We start from the raw sequence: 16,097 nt of genomic DNA on the forward strand, positions 1-16,097 counted from the left end.
GGGGCGGGGGAGGCAGCCACCGCAGCCGCGGGAATGGGGGGCGGGGCAAGGGTGAGGGGGTCGCGGCCCACAGGGTGACACGACCCGACCAATGTCCTTTCGTCAGCCCCCACCGAAAGGGGTTAAGGGACCGCACGGGGACGAGGTGGGGGAAAGACCGGGTCTGCAGCGCAGAGCTCACCTCTCACCTCCCACCGCCAGGCTTGGCCCTCGCTGAAACCCAGCAACCGGTCTGCCGCCGTCCCCGGTCCCGCCTCCTCAGCAGCCCCCTTCCGGGTCACACGGTGACTGCACGCACGGCCGGGCGGCTACGGATCCCACCGCGGACCACGCCGAGCGAGCGTGGCGGAACGGCGTGCGCGTGGCGCATGCGTGGTGCCCGCGGGTGGCTACACGCCCCTGCTGAGAGGGAGTGGGAAGCGGTGCGCTGCCAGAGGGTCCGGGGCGGCGCTTTCCAGTCCACCAGGCATGAAGCCCCCTCTCCCCCCACCCCGCACTGCGACTTCCTCCATCCTCCATCGGAGCATCCACTGTGGGACATTCACACCCACATTCGCACCCTAGGGCTGCGCGGATTTTTTCAGTTAAATTGCGTGTCCCATAGGTTTCCCTAACATTTTGGTTGGTTGGACCGCTTGGCCTGCTAATGAAAACCGTCCAACTCTGTGCTGGTCTAAGCATTGAGCAAAACCCTGCACAGGGACAAAGAAGGCCTCCCCCACTCCAATCTCATAAAGACTTCCAACAGCCTCAAAACTCCCCTCAACGGCTATTTTCAAGTCAAGCACTGGTGGCTCATGCCTGTAATATCCTAGCTCCTGGGGAGGCAGAGGTTGGAGGATCACAATTCCAAGCCAGCCCAGGCAAGGAAGTCCATGAGACTTTTTCCACCAGTTAACAGGCAAACAGCCAGAAATGGAGGGGTTGAGCACCAGCCTTGAGTGAGAAAGGTTACAGGAGAGTACTCTTATCCTGAGTTCAAGTCCCAGACCAGGTACTCTTCTTTTTTTAATTGTTTTCAGCAAGCAGCCAGACTTACTTCTTGGAAGAATTTTGGGATTGTTTCATGTTCACCCCTCTTGTGTTGAAAAGCCCCCAAAGACAGAGTCAAAGACCCCAGTCTGTGCACAAAAATGATACATTTATTGAAAGAGTAATTTTTTTAATACAAAAGAAAGCTCTGTACATAGGACTGTGACTATGTCCACTATTCCTGGGATGGCATCCCAGGGGAAGTAGAAACCACTGATACACACACCCTACATTCACACACATTCACTCAGGCACGCTCACGCGCACGCACACACACCCCAGAGCCACCAAGGAAGGGAAACACCAAGGGTCGCTGCACATGGAAATGCCACCTCATCCCTGACACCCGTTCTTCCCAAGGCCATGCTCACACAACACACATTATTAAGCACTTTGCCTGATTCACTCACTGGGTCTGTCTTTTGTGAGAAGGAGAAAAGGAATCCAACATCTCCTTCCATGGGTAGTGGGGAGGGGGGGGTGAGTGGTTGTGGAGAGAAACAAGAGCAGAGAAAGGGGCTGGGCAGTTACAGACCTGAGTCCCAAGCTCCCCCACTCCGGCCTGATTTGCCATGCCCCAGCCTTGAAAGTCACCGATAAGCCCCAGCTATCTTCAGAAGAAAGCCAAGAAAGGTGACTTCCATCTTAGTACCCCGGACTGGGGCAAGACAGCAATGGGGATTAGAGCTTAAGGAGTTCCCAAACATGTCAGCAAATCATCCCTGGTGATACCTAGGCTGTGCGTAAATATCTTCCCCACCCCCTCATCTAACCACAGAAGTAGGCTTGTTCCTACTGAAGGCAGCCATGTAGGGTTAATAAGACGCCACCCCATCTGCTGCCCCAGTCTGGAAAAAGCCTCCTTTCTGGATACAGGTGGTGAAGGTCGGCTGTGACACAGGGTAAAAGACCCTCCCCATATGCTGACCCACCCTCAAGGACTACCCCCAAGGGGCAGAGAGGGGTGGGGCATGGCCCCTGTACAAATTACATAAATACTGAGGTTACACTTAGAAAAATAAAGTCATTTTCTTCAAGGCTTTTTTTGTCTTAATTTAAAAAAGTTACAGTAGCTGCTCACTTCCTGGGAGAGCTGCCCCTTGCTGGCTCCCCATTGCGGCACTCAGCCCTAGAGCTGCTCCTACTTCTGACCCCCCCACTCTCAGTCCTGCTCTCCCCCCCCCACCTCCCGGACCCCACCCTGCTCACTGCAACTTGAGCCCCAGGCAGCTGCAGGCCTGGGGGTGCACAAGGCTGCAATGCCCATGCATGTGGCACAAATGAAGTCAGTTGCCTCGACCTGACACCCTCCCACCCCCCCTGAACCCCACATATTTGGTCTCCCTCTTCCCTCTCCCTAGCAACAGCCCAAACTCTGGGGCATGGCCTGAGGGCTCCTCCCCGGGGCTTTCTTCCTGGAAACAACCCAGGACAGGCAATCCCAGAATCTCCCCTGCCACAACTGGTGGACCCTTGCTCGTGGGGTAGCTCTGTTCCCCAGGGGCCCAGCCAGTTCTGGGGAGCCCGGGCTCCCCAGGGAAGGGGGAGTTTGGGCAGGGAGGGGGATGAGAAAAACGCCATTAAAAAAAAGTTAAATATTTTAAAAATATATATTTATAGATTTGTTTTCACTTCGTCTCCTCAAATAAAAAGTTCAAAATCAACTTTAAAGCAGCTGGGAGGAGAGGGGGGAAGACGAGGGGGAGAAGGGAACGCTGGTGGTTTCCTCCAACCCCAGAGCCCCTGGAGGTCCATGGGAGTGGCAAAGCAGGGCAGGTGGCCCCAGGAACCTGCCCAGTGCGCAGGCCCAGCTCCTCAGGAGCTGAAAGGGCAGAGGGAGGCGGCGGGAGGGAAGAAGCTCCCATCTCCCCAGCTGGCTCCCTGAGGGGCAAGGGCAGAGCTCTTTTGACCAAGCCTGTGGCAGACATAGTACTGACATGGGGTCAGCAAGGAGGCTGGACAGAGGGCCCTAAACTGCTTCCTCAGGGGAGGACACAGTGCCCAGTCCCACAGAAGGTCTGCGAGTGGGAACGGGGTGTGGGGGGCACCGTCCTGTTGGGTAAGTTAATACTCATGGCAAACATCGAGCCAAGCTGGCACAGGGAGTTTTGGGGGGGGAGGGGAGGAGAGCCCCACCATCAATAGAAATGGGAGGCAGAGCAGGAAGGAGGGGAGGAGGGTGAGGGAGGACGGAGAGGGAAGGCAGGCAGGCCCATTTCTTTGGCTGGAGTGAGAGGGCATAGTCCTGTAGCTGCCCACTCCTTCTCCCGCCTCCCTCCTGTGGCCCGTCAACATGTGTGTAAAGAAAACGTGAAAAGGCAACAATAAATAAGTGGTGCCATCCCGTGGGCCATCTGTCCAGGGTGGCGGACGGATCATTCACTCTTGGTGCTGTGGGCGGCGTCCAGGTTCACCACCTGTAGCTCAGTGAGGTTGCTGCTGCTCCCGGTCTGCTGTCCTATCACAGCCATCTGGGAGGGAAAGGGGGGTGGGGGGAGGGATGAGGAAGGCAGGCAGGACCAACAGCCAGCTCAGAGTCCTACCTACCTACTCACCACATACCTGAGCAGAAAAACATGCCCCATCCCAGCTAAGGAGTCTGGCTTTGACCACGTGGTCATGAGCTCAGCGCGGCTCAGGGCTCAGGATGACGTGGCGGTGTGGGAAGGGTGAGAAATGCCTATACGCACCTGGTGAAGCTGGACTGCAGAGACAGGAATCTGCACTGTGCCAGACGGTGCGGTCAGGAACACCTGGGGGACGCCACCTGCATGGAGAACCAGACACTCACTCACTTGCCCAAGAGGAGCACACCCTCCCCTCCCCCCACTGAGGAAGTGCTGAGGAAGTGCATGGTGACTGGTTAGTCTCAGACTTCAGTGCCCAGTATGTTCTCACCCCATGGTGAGGGTAGGTGTGGGTGTAAGGGGCGTAAGTGTTGCATGAGTGGACGAGGATGGGTGGCGCATGTGGGACAACAGTAAGGGAGGAAAAGGTCCTCCTTCCTCTGGCCCTGCCCCTTCCCTCACCTTGCTCCTGGACCTGGCTGTGGGACACCTGCATGGTGGATGGTGCCTGAGAGAAGGCATTGAGCACGGTGAGGCTGCCATCAGCCAGGCCTGACGTGGGAGCATACATCACCGCATGGGGGCTAGGGTACATCATGTGACCGCCCACTGTTGTGGGCACGGATGACGTCATGATGGTGGCAGGCAACGTCACTAGAAAACACAGATGCATATCAGTGAGCGAAGAACTGATCCCTTCTGATAAATCCCACCCTATGACTCAAGACTTTGGGGTCTCTGTACTCTGTCCCCGGGGCAGGAGTTGACGGGACTGTTCCTTTGCATCTATCATTAAGAAAAGCCTCATTTTTCTCTGAACACCAAAGACTCAACCTTAAAAAACTGTTCTCTTGTGCTGTGTCCTTTGTACAATCTAATAGGATTGTCTATCTACTGAACTGTTTCCAGACCCTGTCACTACAATGACTAGCAGCAATGAAACTTTTTTTTTTTTTTTTGGTCGGTTGTGGGGCTTGAACTCTGGGCCTGGGCGCTGTCCCTCAGCTCTTCAGCTCAAGGCGAGCGCTCTACCGCTTGAGCTACAGCGCCACTTCCGGTTTTCTGGTGGTTTATTGGAGATAGGAGTCTCACGGTCTCTCCTGCCCAGGCTGGCTTTGAACCGTGATCCTCAGATCTCAGCCTCCTGAGTAGCTAGGATTACAGGCGTGAGCCACCAGCGCCCGGCGGCAATGAAACTTTTTGTTGTTGTTATTGCTGGTCCTGGGGCTTGAATTCAGGGCTTGCATACTGTTCCTCTTTTGTGCTCAAGGCTAGTGCTTTACCACTTGAGCCACAGCTCCACTTCCAGCTTTATTTGGGTAGTTTATTGGAAAGTCTTAGAGTTTTCTGCCTAGGCTGACTTTGAACTGTGATCCTAAGAGCTCAACCTCCTGAGTAGCTAGGATTACAGATATGAGCCACTGGTACTCATCTTCCTCCTCCTCCTCCCCTTCTTCCTCTCCCTCCTTCCCCTCCTCCTTCTCCTCTTTTTCTTCTTCTTATTTTGTCAGTCATGGGGCTTGAACTTTGGGTCTGAGCGCTGTCCTTCAGCTCTTCAGCTCAAGGTGAGCACTCTATCACTTGAACCACAGGGCCACTTTGGTTTTCTGGTGGTTAATTGGAGATAAGAGTCTCATAGACTTTCCTGCCTGGGCTGGCTTTGAACTGCATTCCTCAGATCTCAGCTTCCTGAGTAGCTGGGATTACAGGCGTGAGCCACTAGTGCCCAGCTTGTATTTGTTCTTATTCCTTCTTCTCCTCCGTCTTTCTAAACTCACCCTAGGAAATTCACACCATACCTTTTATTTTGAGACAATGTAGCTCTGGTTGGCTTCAAACACCATGTAGCCCAAGCTGGCTTTGAACTCACAACTCTTCTCCCTCTAACCCTCAAAAACTGGGATCACAAGTACGCAACACCATGCTTGGCTCCCAGTTCACCTTTTTTTTGGTCAGTCATGAGGTCTGAACTCTGTCCCTGAGCACTTCAGCTCAAGGCTAGCACTCTACCACTTGAGCTACAGCGCCACTTCTGGTATTTTCTGCTTATGTGGTGCTCAGGAATCAAACCTAGGTCCTCATGCATGCAAGGCAAGCACTCTACCACTGAACTACCTTCCCAGCCCCCTAGTTCACCTTTAAATAAGCACTTAAACAGAATGCAGTTACCTGGGAATGCACAAGTCATTGGTCCTACAGATTTTCATTCAATAGATTCAGGGTGACACTTAAGAGTCTGCATTTCCACAAGCTCTCAGGTAAAATAATTTTGAGTGTGGCCAAAGATAACCCGAGAGGAAATATACCAAATCATTTATCTCACAAGGAGACCAGTGCTCTAGCAGTCCTTCTGGGTAATTAAGAAAATGATTTCTGGCTGGGAATGTGGCTTAGTGGTAGAGTGCTTGCCTAGCATGCAGGAAGCCCTGGGTTCCATTCCTCAGAACTACATACGCAGAAAAAGCTGGAAGTGGGGCTGGAAAGGTGGCTCAGTGGTAGAGTGCTTGCCTTGCAGGCATGAGGCCCTGGGTTCAATTCCTCAGCACCACATAAGCAGAAAAAAAAAGCTGGAAGTGGTGCTGTGGCTCAAGTGGTAGAGCGCTAGCCTTGAAGTGAAGAGCTGAGGGACAGCGCCCAGGCCCAGAGTTCAGGCCCACAACCAACCAAAAAGAAGAAAAAGCTGGAAGTGGCACTGTGCCTCAAGTGGTAGAGTGCTAGCCTTGAGCAAAAGTAGCTCAGGGGCAGTGCCCAGGCCTGGAGTTTAAGCCCAGGACTGGCAAAAGAAAAGAAAATGATTTCTCCTTTCTAAATTGGGAGGAGTTAGCTTCAGAGGTCCATAATGGTCCACCACAAGTTGGAATTCAAAACCCAACTATCCTCACCTGACTTTCCCATAAGCATGAAGCCAAGAGCCTCAGTGTATTCTTCATTAACTCCCAACCTTAGGTATGCAAGGAGCATTGCTGGCTACTTTCTCCTGGACCTCATGTAGGGAGGAAAAGCAGGGAGAGAGAGAAGGATCCAAGTCATACCTGTCCCACTGGAGGAGGTCTGTGTGAGGTCTGTGCTGCTGTCACGAGAGGGAGACGCTTGCTGTGGCGCCTGGTGCACCTGAATGGCCTGCACAGGGACTTGCTGGGCCACTGCCCCACCTACAAGACACAGTGTCTTACTTGGGCTCCATCATGCCCAGCTGTCACCTGTACCAAACTCACTGAAAACTCCATGACTGGGTCTGGCACACTGGTCCCCAACTCCCATCTCTATCTTTCCTGGAGCCAAGAAATCATGCCCTGAATCACCTCTCCAGTTTCTGCCTTCTTCCTCTTGCCCCAGGCCTTGCTTCTACCTTCTTCAATTAACCCAGAAGTCGGCACTGACCCATCAAGGACATGATCTCCCTCCAGACAAGAGATAAGACAGGGAAGTAGAATGTCTACTGTCCCCATGGCAATAGAGGAATAAGACTAGGCTAGACAAGGCCAGAATGTGTAGTTGTAACTTTAGTAAGTTTCAAAGACAGCAGGGGTCTCGGTAAGAAATGGGACATAAGAGGCTTCTCTCAGGCTCTGACCACCCCTCAGCCTCCTTCTCCACAGAGAAAGAGGTTGTCCTGGTACCAGCCCTAAAACTACTCAGCATGCTCCCTCTGTCCCAGGGAAGACAAATCTTTCCCTGCCCCTTGTGACTCACCAGGCATGAGGGTGAAACTGGTAGGCAGCTGCATAAGGCCCCCAGAGGAGACAGGGCCACTGCCTGTACTCTTCAGCACAGTCCCGTTGGCACTGCTGACAGCGCTGGGGCTGACACTAGCAGACACTGGTGCCAGGTAGTTGGTGATGGGGAAGGAGGGACCACTGCTGACTTGCATGGTGGTGGAGGTGCTAGGGGCTGTTTGGATGGTAGAGGTGGTACCGGGCAGGTTGGTGACTGTGAACGCTGGCTTCAGTGTGTCCTATACCCAGAGAAAAGATGCAACAGTCAGCTTCCACCCTGCAGTAGCTTTGTATGAATTGAAACTCCAGAATGACATCAATGCTCCTGGGTTCAAATCCAATCTCTACCATCTACCTGCTGCTGGATACTTGGACAAGTTATGGAGCCACTGTGCTTTAGTTTCCTATCTCTTTAAAAGAGGCATAAGGGCTGGGAAGGTGGCTCAGTGGTAGACTGCTTGTCTTGCATGCATGAGGCCCTGGGTTCGATTCCCCAGCACCACATGAGCAGAAAAAGCCAGAAGTAGCGCTGTGGCTCAACAAGTAGAGGACTAGCCTTGAGCTGAAGGGCTGAGGGACAGTGCCCAGGCCCAGAGTTCAGGCCCCGTGACCAACCAAAAAAAAAAAGAGGGATAAAACCTACCCCGACTGGGGACTCACAACTAATCCTAGAGGTTCTAAGCCAACAGGGGCAGGAAAGTCCATGAGACTCTTATCTCCAATTAAATCACAGAAAAAGCCAGAAGTGATACTATGGCTCAAGTGGTAACATGTTAACCTTGAGCAGAAGGAGCTCAGGGACAGTGCCCAGGCCCCAATGTTCAAGCATCAAGACCAGAGAAAAAAAAATCTGGAAGTAGAGATGTGGTTCAAATGGTAGAGCTCTAGACTTGAGCAAAAAACTCAAGGACAGTGCTCAGGTCCTGTGTTCAAGCCCCAGGACTGGAGTTGGGGGAGGGGGGCTCTCGAAGCATAAGAAGACTCAAATACTTGCTGCTTTTGTAATTATGGTAGCCATCACCATAATCCCCTGAACCCCTGCGTTCTCTGTTCTAGGGTCTGTTCTGGGTGCTGGCAATAACCATCTGTGTGATCCTGAGATCAGATCATTTCTTCCCTTTTCTGTTGTGTTGTCCTGTCCTGTAAATATAAGGGCTGTGCTACTAGGTTCTCTTCAAAAGGATTCTTCTGGCTCTGATCTTCCAGGCTCTGAGACAGGGATTGGGAGACTTTCAAGAAAGTTAAGGTTTGGAGGTTTGGCAATGAAGTAACTTTATGCCAAATGCTTAATCCTTAAATTACCAAGGAACTTACTCATTCACCAGAATTTTCTCCAATAAATTAATCCAACTACTAGAAGGAGAGCCTGGAACATTGACTCTTTCCCCCAGGGAGCCTCTGTTCTTAGAAGGGGAAGAAGGAAACCAGGAGCTGAGAACTAAGCCACCAAGCCAAGCCACCAAGCCTAGACCCAAACGCTCAAAAAGCTAGTGTTAGGTCAGCAGCACGGGATGTTTGCTAAGCAGCAGAGCTCAAGGTCCCTGATTGGCGAAGGCGTTGCTAAGGCAAACAGTGCCGCTTCTTCCCATTGGCCAGTTACCTAAGGGCCACCCGGAAGGTGGAGCTCCCCAGACAGCAAGAAGGAAGCCCCGCCCCCTCTCCTTACTCGGTACCCGGCTAAAGGAAGGGGGGTGGCGGCGTAACTAAGGCCGGCAACCCTAGCAGCCGGCAAATGCACTAGCTAATTGCCTGGGCCCGACATTCTGAAGGCATAAGCAGCTAGCTAGGAAGGGAGTCAGTCCCTCGCCAGGTCAGTGGGCCTATCTGCCAACGGTGCTGTGTTCCCAGGACCCTGGAACCTGCTCCCTTCCTACTCTGAGGCGCCCCAGCCTGCCAGGAGGGCAGGGCTAAGCTACACCCCCGCCCCCAGTGGGGAGACAGCTGGCGGGAGGAATGCAAAGGCCCTGCCAGGCAGGCGGGCTGCAGGCGGGAGGCCGGCGTGGAGCCCGAGCCGGCCTTATATGGGCACGGAGGCCGCCCGCTTATCTTGGGGGCCGGCCTCCTGTCAGGAATAGAGGATGGACACCTGCGTCCTGGGAAAAAGGGGCCCTCACCCAGCTCAACTCCACCATGGTCCCCCATTTACCCGTACTGGGCTAGGAGGGAAAGGGGCCTCTTCCTTTCCCTTCCCTCATAGAGGTAGAGGTGACACAAACACACCTTGGTCTCCCCACTGCTGTCAGACTCCGACACCTGGTAGGTGAGATCTGTCTCTTCAAAACCAGTGGCGCTCATTCTCTGGTCTGTGGTGGGGTCTGAGCGGGGTGGAGAGTCTGGCGAGTTGAGGCAGGTCTGAATCAGTGCCTTGCCGGTCTCACTGGTGATCATGGGCTGTAGTTTGCGGGTAGCAAAGGTATACACATGGCCTGTCTCACTGGCCACCAGCAACAGCACCTGTGTTCCTGTCAGCGTGGACAGTTCATAGGCCTGGGAGTAGGGAAGGAGATGGGCAGGTCAGCAAAACTTTTTCTCTTGACCTTCCTTGGGAAGTAGGAAAGAGAATCATTACCCGGTGATCTCCAGCCCTGACTCCCACAGGACTTTCCTCTAATGACTCCAGAGCAGTCCTCTTGGGATATCTGAAGGTGAGCTGGGAGTAGAAAAACTACCCATGCTTCTTGTGGGAGTGGTCCCAACGACCTGTAGATACCCCAAGCACAGTCACAGCCCCCCAGGGATGGAGCATATGACCTCAGGGGACATGGAGGGATCCAGTTAACTGTTCTCCAACACTGCTTGGAGCCTGGAGCCTCACACACAGAGGCCCACTTTCTGCGCAGTCACAGGGACAGGCTAGATCCCTCCCACACTCAATCCTCACATCATTTTGCCATAGGGGACCCCCTAAGCCCACGCTGCCCCACCTTCCCAGAAACAGCACAGATCCTAACCTGTTGCCACAGCCCTCCTCTGAAGGAGGGATAAGAAAGGAATGATGAGTGACATCTCCAATGATAAGTGACAAGGGACACAGACACAAAGCTGTCTGAAATGACTAGCGATAGGAATCTGATTTAGCACCAAATACTCGGATGAGCCCCGGAAGGAGACCCGGGAAATGCCATCCCATACTCTCAACAAAGTTCCACAGCCCACCTGGAAAGCAGCTCCGATTTCTCCATTGGACGGATAAAACACATCAGCCAACGGATGTTCCCTAGTTTGTTTCCTAGTTTCTCTGCCTCCCTGTCCTTACCACCTTCCTCCGGATAATAGGCAGGAGGAATGTCTGGGTACCTCTACCACTCTGACTTCTCTCCCAACTCCACGCACTGATTTGCTCTGGGGCTGGAAACCCCACTTGTTCCAAAGGCAGGCGATTCCGAACGCTAGTCTTTGCCAGGAGCACGAGGTTTCCAGAGAAAGCACAGGCAAGCAAGACACATGGCCAGGGCGGGACTTGGTCCCGGCTGGCTCCTCAAAGCAGCACCACCAGCTCTCGGGGCTCTGCACCCTCACCTGGTCCCTCACCCGGCCTGCCCCCCCCCGGTGGTGCCCACCTTCCTCCTACAGAGGCTCGCTCACGGTTGTCACAACCTCCTCACCTGCACCATCTCTTCTGCCCCCAGCTTTCCCGACGCCGCCCCCCCACCATCCCGAACACCAGGGATCGCTGAACCTGCTGGCCCCCGCGTCCCCCGGCATGGCTGCGGCTCACCACCCCGGCACCCCACCGGGGCCCTCTTTTTCCTCCCCGGAGTCGGTCACTCCCACCTCGGCGCCTTTTCCTTCCCGACTCCCCAGACGTGTCCCCTCCCCTTTCTCCATCTTCCCCCCCTCACCCCCCACCCCCGGTACAGCCGATCCCCTCCTACACACCTCCTGCGGACACGCCGCCTCTCACCTCCGCCTCGCCTCTGCCTGGCTCCCGGGCTCCCCCTGCGCGTCCCCGCCCGCCCGGTCCCCGGTGGCCGGCTGGCCTCGGGGTTCCGTACCTTCTTCATGATGCCTGTCTTCCTCTTGCTGAAGGTCGTGTAGCGCCGCAGCTTGTTGTCGATGAACTCCATCTTGATCTTCACGCGGCCCCGGGTCTTCTTCCCCGGCTTGGCCCCGCTCACCGCGCCGCTCACCGGCCCGTAGCCCCCGGTGGCCGCTGCCGACGCCTCGGGCCCACCGACCACCACGCCGAGTTCCATCTCGCTCAGGCTCCGCTTCAGGCCGCGCCGCTCGGCGCCCAGCTCCTCCTCCTCGCCCGACTCGGAGTCGCCCTCGCTGCCGCTGTAGAGGGCCCCCGCGGTGGGCGCCGGGGTGGTTGCTGCCGCTGCCGCAGCCTCTCGCTCCAGACGGCCCGGTGCAAGCCCCGTGCCGTTCCCGGGGACCCGGCCCCCGTTAGCTCCGCGAGTCCCGCCGCCGCCGCCCGGCCGCCCCGTCGGGGTCCGGTTCAGGCTGCCCCCCAGGGCTGAGCCCCGGCCCAGAGCCGCCGCGGCCCCAGCTTGGCTCGGTAACATGGCGCTCAATGCAGGAGGGCGGACGGACAGTCAGCGAGGAATCGGGGCCGCCGCCGCCGCCGCCATGGGCTTCTCGGCTCAACCCGGCACTCGCGCTGCTGCTACTGCTGGTGCGGCTCTCGCGGCCGCGGCCGCCGCTGCGAACCCGGGGCCCCTGCACGCCCGGGCCGACCTGGGCCCTCACTTTCTTGCCCCTGTGGCCCGGGTTGCCCCAGGCCGGGCGCAGCGCCCCCTGTCCGTCTGCTAGGGCGGCGCGCCCGGCGGCCGTCAGCGTCCCCCGGGGGGCAGGGGCTGCTGGCCGCGGCCGAGACAGCGGGTGGAGGGGGCCGGGACCACGCGCTGGCGGCGGAGGGATCCCCCGACCCTTCCCCCCATATAAAGAGATACAATGTTTCCTTTTATGGCGAGGCCGCTCCTTATATGGTGAGCCCCAGCGCCCCCGCCCCATTGGTCCGCGGTTCCGGCACCTCCGCTCTCTATTGGCCCAAAGGGAGAGCTCATTTGCATGGGCATACCGAACTTGCTGCTGTCATCCCGCGTCAGAACGCGATTCCGAGGTGGGAGGAGCCAAGTCCTCTTAAAGGAGCCGGAGGGAGCCAGCAACGCCCCGCCCCCCAGCCCGAAAATGGTGAAGAATTGGGAGGGACTAGCAAAGAGGAAGTCTGGGAAGGACGGGAGTGCCGTCCTCTGGAGGGAATCGAGCTAAAGACCGACACTTAGCCAGCCCGAGTTGACCAGGGGAGTTGCGACTGCGGAAGGGAGGGAGCTAAAGACAAACACTTGGCAAACCCCCGAGTTCCTTGAGGGTTTGCCATAGGAGAGAAGATACGGTTCAGTCCCGTGAAGGTGTTCGGGGATTGATTGGAGCACTTCCCCACCCCTTCCTAAGGAGGAAGGGGGCCTGAGTGCCGTCGACTCCGTCTCTGCCCTTCCCTCCCCACCCCCTGCGTTTCCTTCGCCTCTTTTTAAGACATCAACAGTTTCCCACCAGTCTGGCTCCCAGGTCCTCATTCATCATCCTTTACTCGGGGGCGGGAGGGAGGTGGAGGGGAGGTGTCTTTGGCAGACTTACATCTGGAAAAGGCCCGGGGAGAGAGACCAGACCGTCGTTCTTCGGTCCCTGGTGGGGGCTGGGAGGAGAGATGGAGATCAGTGAAGACTTCCAGCTGCTGGCTGGGCTGGAAGAGGGGGTGGTCCCGGAGGAAAAAGCACACCCCATAGCCAGCGGAAGGCCTGAAAGTATAGCGGGACAGAAAAGTTCAGGGAAGCCGCAGATGCACGCGGGCATGCTCCCTGCGAAGGAGCACAGAAGAAAAAGTTGGTTGTTTTGTTTGTTTAGTTTTGAGTTAGATCTAGGGTGCCGTAAAGCTTAGGTTCAGGATCAGGGTCTAGGCCTGTTGTGAAAATACTTTGGACTTCGGGCGTTACGGAACTTATGCAAATCTGGTATCTGTCTCTTGTTAAATCTTGTGCCTGGTAACGAACGACTTGATCCCAAATCACCATTCTGTGTCACCAGCGTTTGGTACCTATCCCTCCAGACTCGATTCAGATTTCCTGAGATAAAGAGTAAAGCATACAGTTGAGAGGTCAGTGAGTAGTTAATTGGAGCTACCTAGGGTAAATTACTTCATTCCAGAGATTACTTCAGAGATGAAGTTACTTCATCTCTTATCCCTTTAAACACACTGGACATGTTTAAGGATAATGTGTGGAGAGGATAATGTTTCCAGTCTTAACTGTTGTTGTTAAGATTAAATAAAGCACTTGGTTGTGACTTATTCATGGGTACTGATAAGTGACACCAATTTAGCATTTAAAGTAATACATTAATGGGTATTACAAAAAAAGCAAGATTAAATATTGTTGCATAAAAGTTTTACAGCACTAAAAAGTTGATCCCAGGACCTAGGGTATACTAGGAAAGTGCTCTACTAATTGAGCCAGGCCCCCTAACTCTTTTAATGACTTTTTTTTAAAAGAAAGATATACTATGTTCTAATTTTAGTTATTGAGACCATTTTTCTTTTTCTTTTCTTTTTTTTGCCTGAACTCAGCCTGGGCACTGTCCCTGAGCTCTTCAGCTCAAGGCTAGCACTCTATCACTTCAGCCACAGCACCACTTCCAGCTTTTTCTGCTTATGTGGTGCTGAGGAATCAAACCCAGGACCTCATGCATGCAAGGCAAGCACTCTATCACTAAGCTACCTTCCCAGCTCCTTCCCTCCCTCCCTTCCCTTCCTTCCTCCCTTCCCTCCCTCCCTCCCTCCTTCCTTTTTTCTTTTGCCAGTCCTAAGGATGAACTCAGTGCCTGGGTGCTGTCCCTGAGCTTCTTTTTTTTTTTTTGTCAGTCATGAGGCCTGAACTCTGGGCCTGGGCACTGTCCCTCAGCTCTTCAGCTCAAGTGCCACTTCCAGCTTTTATTTTTTTCTGCTTATGTGCTGCTGAGGAAAGGAACCCAGGGCCTCATGCATGCAAGGCAAGCGCTCTACCACTGAGCCACCTTCCCAGCCCCCTGAGCTTCTTTTGATCAAGGCAAGCACTCTACCACTTGAGCCACAGCACCGCTTCTGGCTTTTTCTGTTTATGTGTTACTGAGGAATTGAATCCAGGGCTTCATGTATGATAGGCAAGCACTCTACCACTAAGCCATATTCCCAGTTCTTGTTTGTTTTTTTGAGATAGAGCCTTATAATTTTGTCCAAACTTGGCTGAGGCTGGCATCTAAGTCACCATCCTCTCCTTCTACCTTGAGTGGCTGGAAACAGCTGCATACAGACAGATGTATATGTTATATACAAATACATCATCTTGCCTCAGGGACTTGAGACTTTTTTTTTTTCTTTTCTGGTGGCACTAGAGTTTGAAACCGAGGCCTTATGCAAACAGTCCTGCTATTTGCAGATTTTGGTACTATCTACAGGTAGGAGGTTATGTGTTCTGGAACCAATACACAAGGGATGATGTGCATATACCCTTTTTACTATGTGACTGCAGTATCTCCTATTGGTGATGACATTTGGTTTCACTATGTGACTTATTTTGGCCAATAAACTGTTAACAGACCTTCATGTTGTTTCCACTTGTGCATAAAATCATGCTCCAAGCCGGGCGCTGGTGGCTCACACCTGCAATCCTAGCTACTCAGGAGGCTGAGATCTGAGGATCATGGTTCAAAGCCAGCCCCAGCAGGAAAATCCATGAGACTCTTCTCTCCAATTAACCATCAGAAAACCAGAAGTGGCGCTGTGGCTCAAATAGTAGAGTGCTTGCATTGAGCTGAAGAGCTCAGGGACAGTGCCTAGGCCCAGAGTTCAAGCCCCAGGACCAACAAAAGAAAAAAAAAAAAGCATGCTCCAGTGTGGGCAGATGACACAAAGGTAAGAGGATGAGGGGCTGTAGGTCCTGGAGCAGTGACACCAAGCACATCTTTCTACTCAGGTCCATCTGTCTACTTCCTCTCTATCCCAGTCTTTTTTCTTGGTGTAATGATAATCAAACTCAGGCCTTGATAATGCTAGGCAAGTGGTCTACCATTGAGCCATAATCCCAGCCCTTTCCCAGAGTTTGTACTCCTTGTAGTTGTTTTTAGATAGGGTTTACTGAGACCATTTTTCTTTTTCTTTTCTTTTTTTGCCTGAACTCAGCCTGGGCACTGTCCCTGAGCTCTTCAGCTCAAGGCTAGCACTCTATCACTTCAGCCACAGCACCACTTTCAGCTTTTTCTGCTTATGTGGTGCTGAGGAATCAAACATGCATGCAAGGCAAGCACTCTATCACTAAGCTACCTTCCCAGCTCCCTCCCTCCCTCCCTAGACAAGTCTGGAACTTTTTTGGGGGAGGGGGGGGTATAGTGGTGGGGCTTGATCTCAGGGCCTGGGTGCTGTCCCTGAGTTCTTTTGTTCAAGGCAAGCACTCTTACCACTTAGAGTTACAGTCCCACTTCCAGTTTTCTGGTAGTTAAAGAGTCTTATGGCTGGGCGCTGGTGGCTCATACCTGTAATCCTAGCTACTCAGGAGGCTGAGATCTGAGAATCGAGGTTCAAAGCCAGCCCAGGCAGGAAAGTCTGAGACTCTTGTCTCCAATTAACCACCAGAAAACTGGAAGTGGCACTGTGGCTCATAGTGGAAGAGCATTAGCTTTGAACTGAAGAGCTCAAGGACAGTGTTCAGGCCCAGAGTTCACAAGCCCCAAGATTGACCCCCAAAAAAAGAGTCTCATGGACTTTCCTGCCCAGGCTGGCTTTGAACTGCAATCCTATATTAGCCTCCTG

At 53.9% G+C, this 16,097-nt stretch overlaps 1 protein-coding gene across 1 annotated transcript; it reads right to left on the reverse strand.

The window, feature by feature from the left end:
* Positions 1–2,628: 2,628 nt before the first annotated feature.
* On the reverse strand, positions 2,629–12,181 carry Srf (serum response factor (c-fos serum response element-binding transcription factor)). Its single transcript, XM_013019277.1, has 7 exons — positions 11,311–12,181; positions 9,536–9,802; positions 7,293–7,554; positions 6,632–6,751; positions 4,062–4,253; positions 3,723–3,799; positions 2,629–3,503 (listed from the first exon to the last, which is right to left on the reverse strand). The coding sequence occupies exons 1-7, from the start codon at positions 11,821–11,823 to the stop codon at positions 3,408–3,410; spliced, it is 1,527 nt and encodes a 508-aa protein (XP_012874731.1). The 5' UTR covers positions 11,824–12,181; the 3' UTR covers positions 2,629–3,407.
* Positions 12,182–16,097: the final 3,916 nt, after the last annotated feature.

This window comes from Dipodomys ordii, unplaced genomic scaffold, assembly GCF_000151885.1.
Source record: "Dipodomys ordii isolate 6190 unplaced genomic scaffold, Dord_2.0 Scaffold44, whole genome shotgun sequence".
Taxonomy (NCBI): Eukaryota; Metazoa; Chordata; class Mammalia; order Rodentia; family Heteromyidae; genus Dipodomys; species Dipodomys ordii.

Coding starts and splice junctions, on each gene's coding strand:
- Srf (XM_013019277.1), bottom strand. CDS start 11,823: ATGTTACCGAGCCAAGCTGGGGCCGCGGCGGCTCTGGGCCGGGGCTCA. Junction 7,555..9,535: donor ACAGCAGTGGGGAGACCAAG/GTGTGTTTGTGT, acceptor CTCTGGGTATAG/GACACACTGAAGCCAGCGTT. Junction 3,504..3,722: donor CTGCAGTCCAGCTTCACCAG/GTGCGTATAGGC, acceptor TTTCCCTCCCAG/ATGGCTGTGATAGGACAGCA.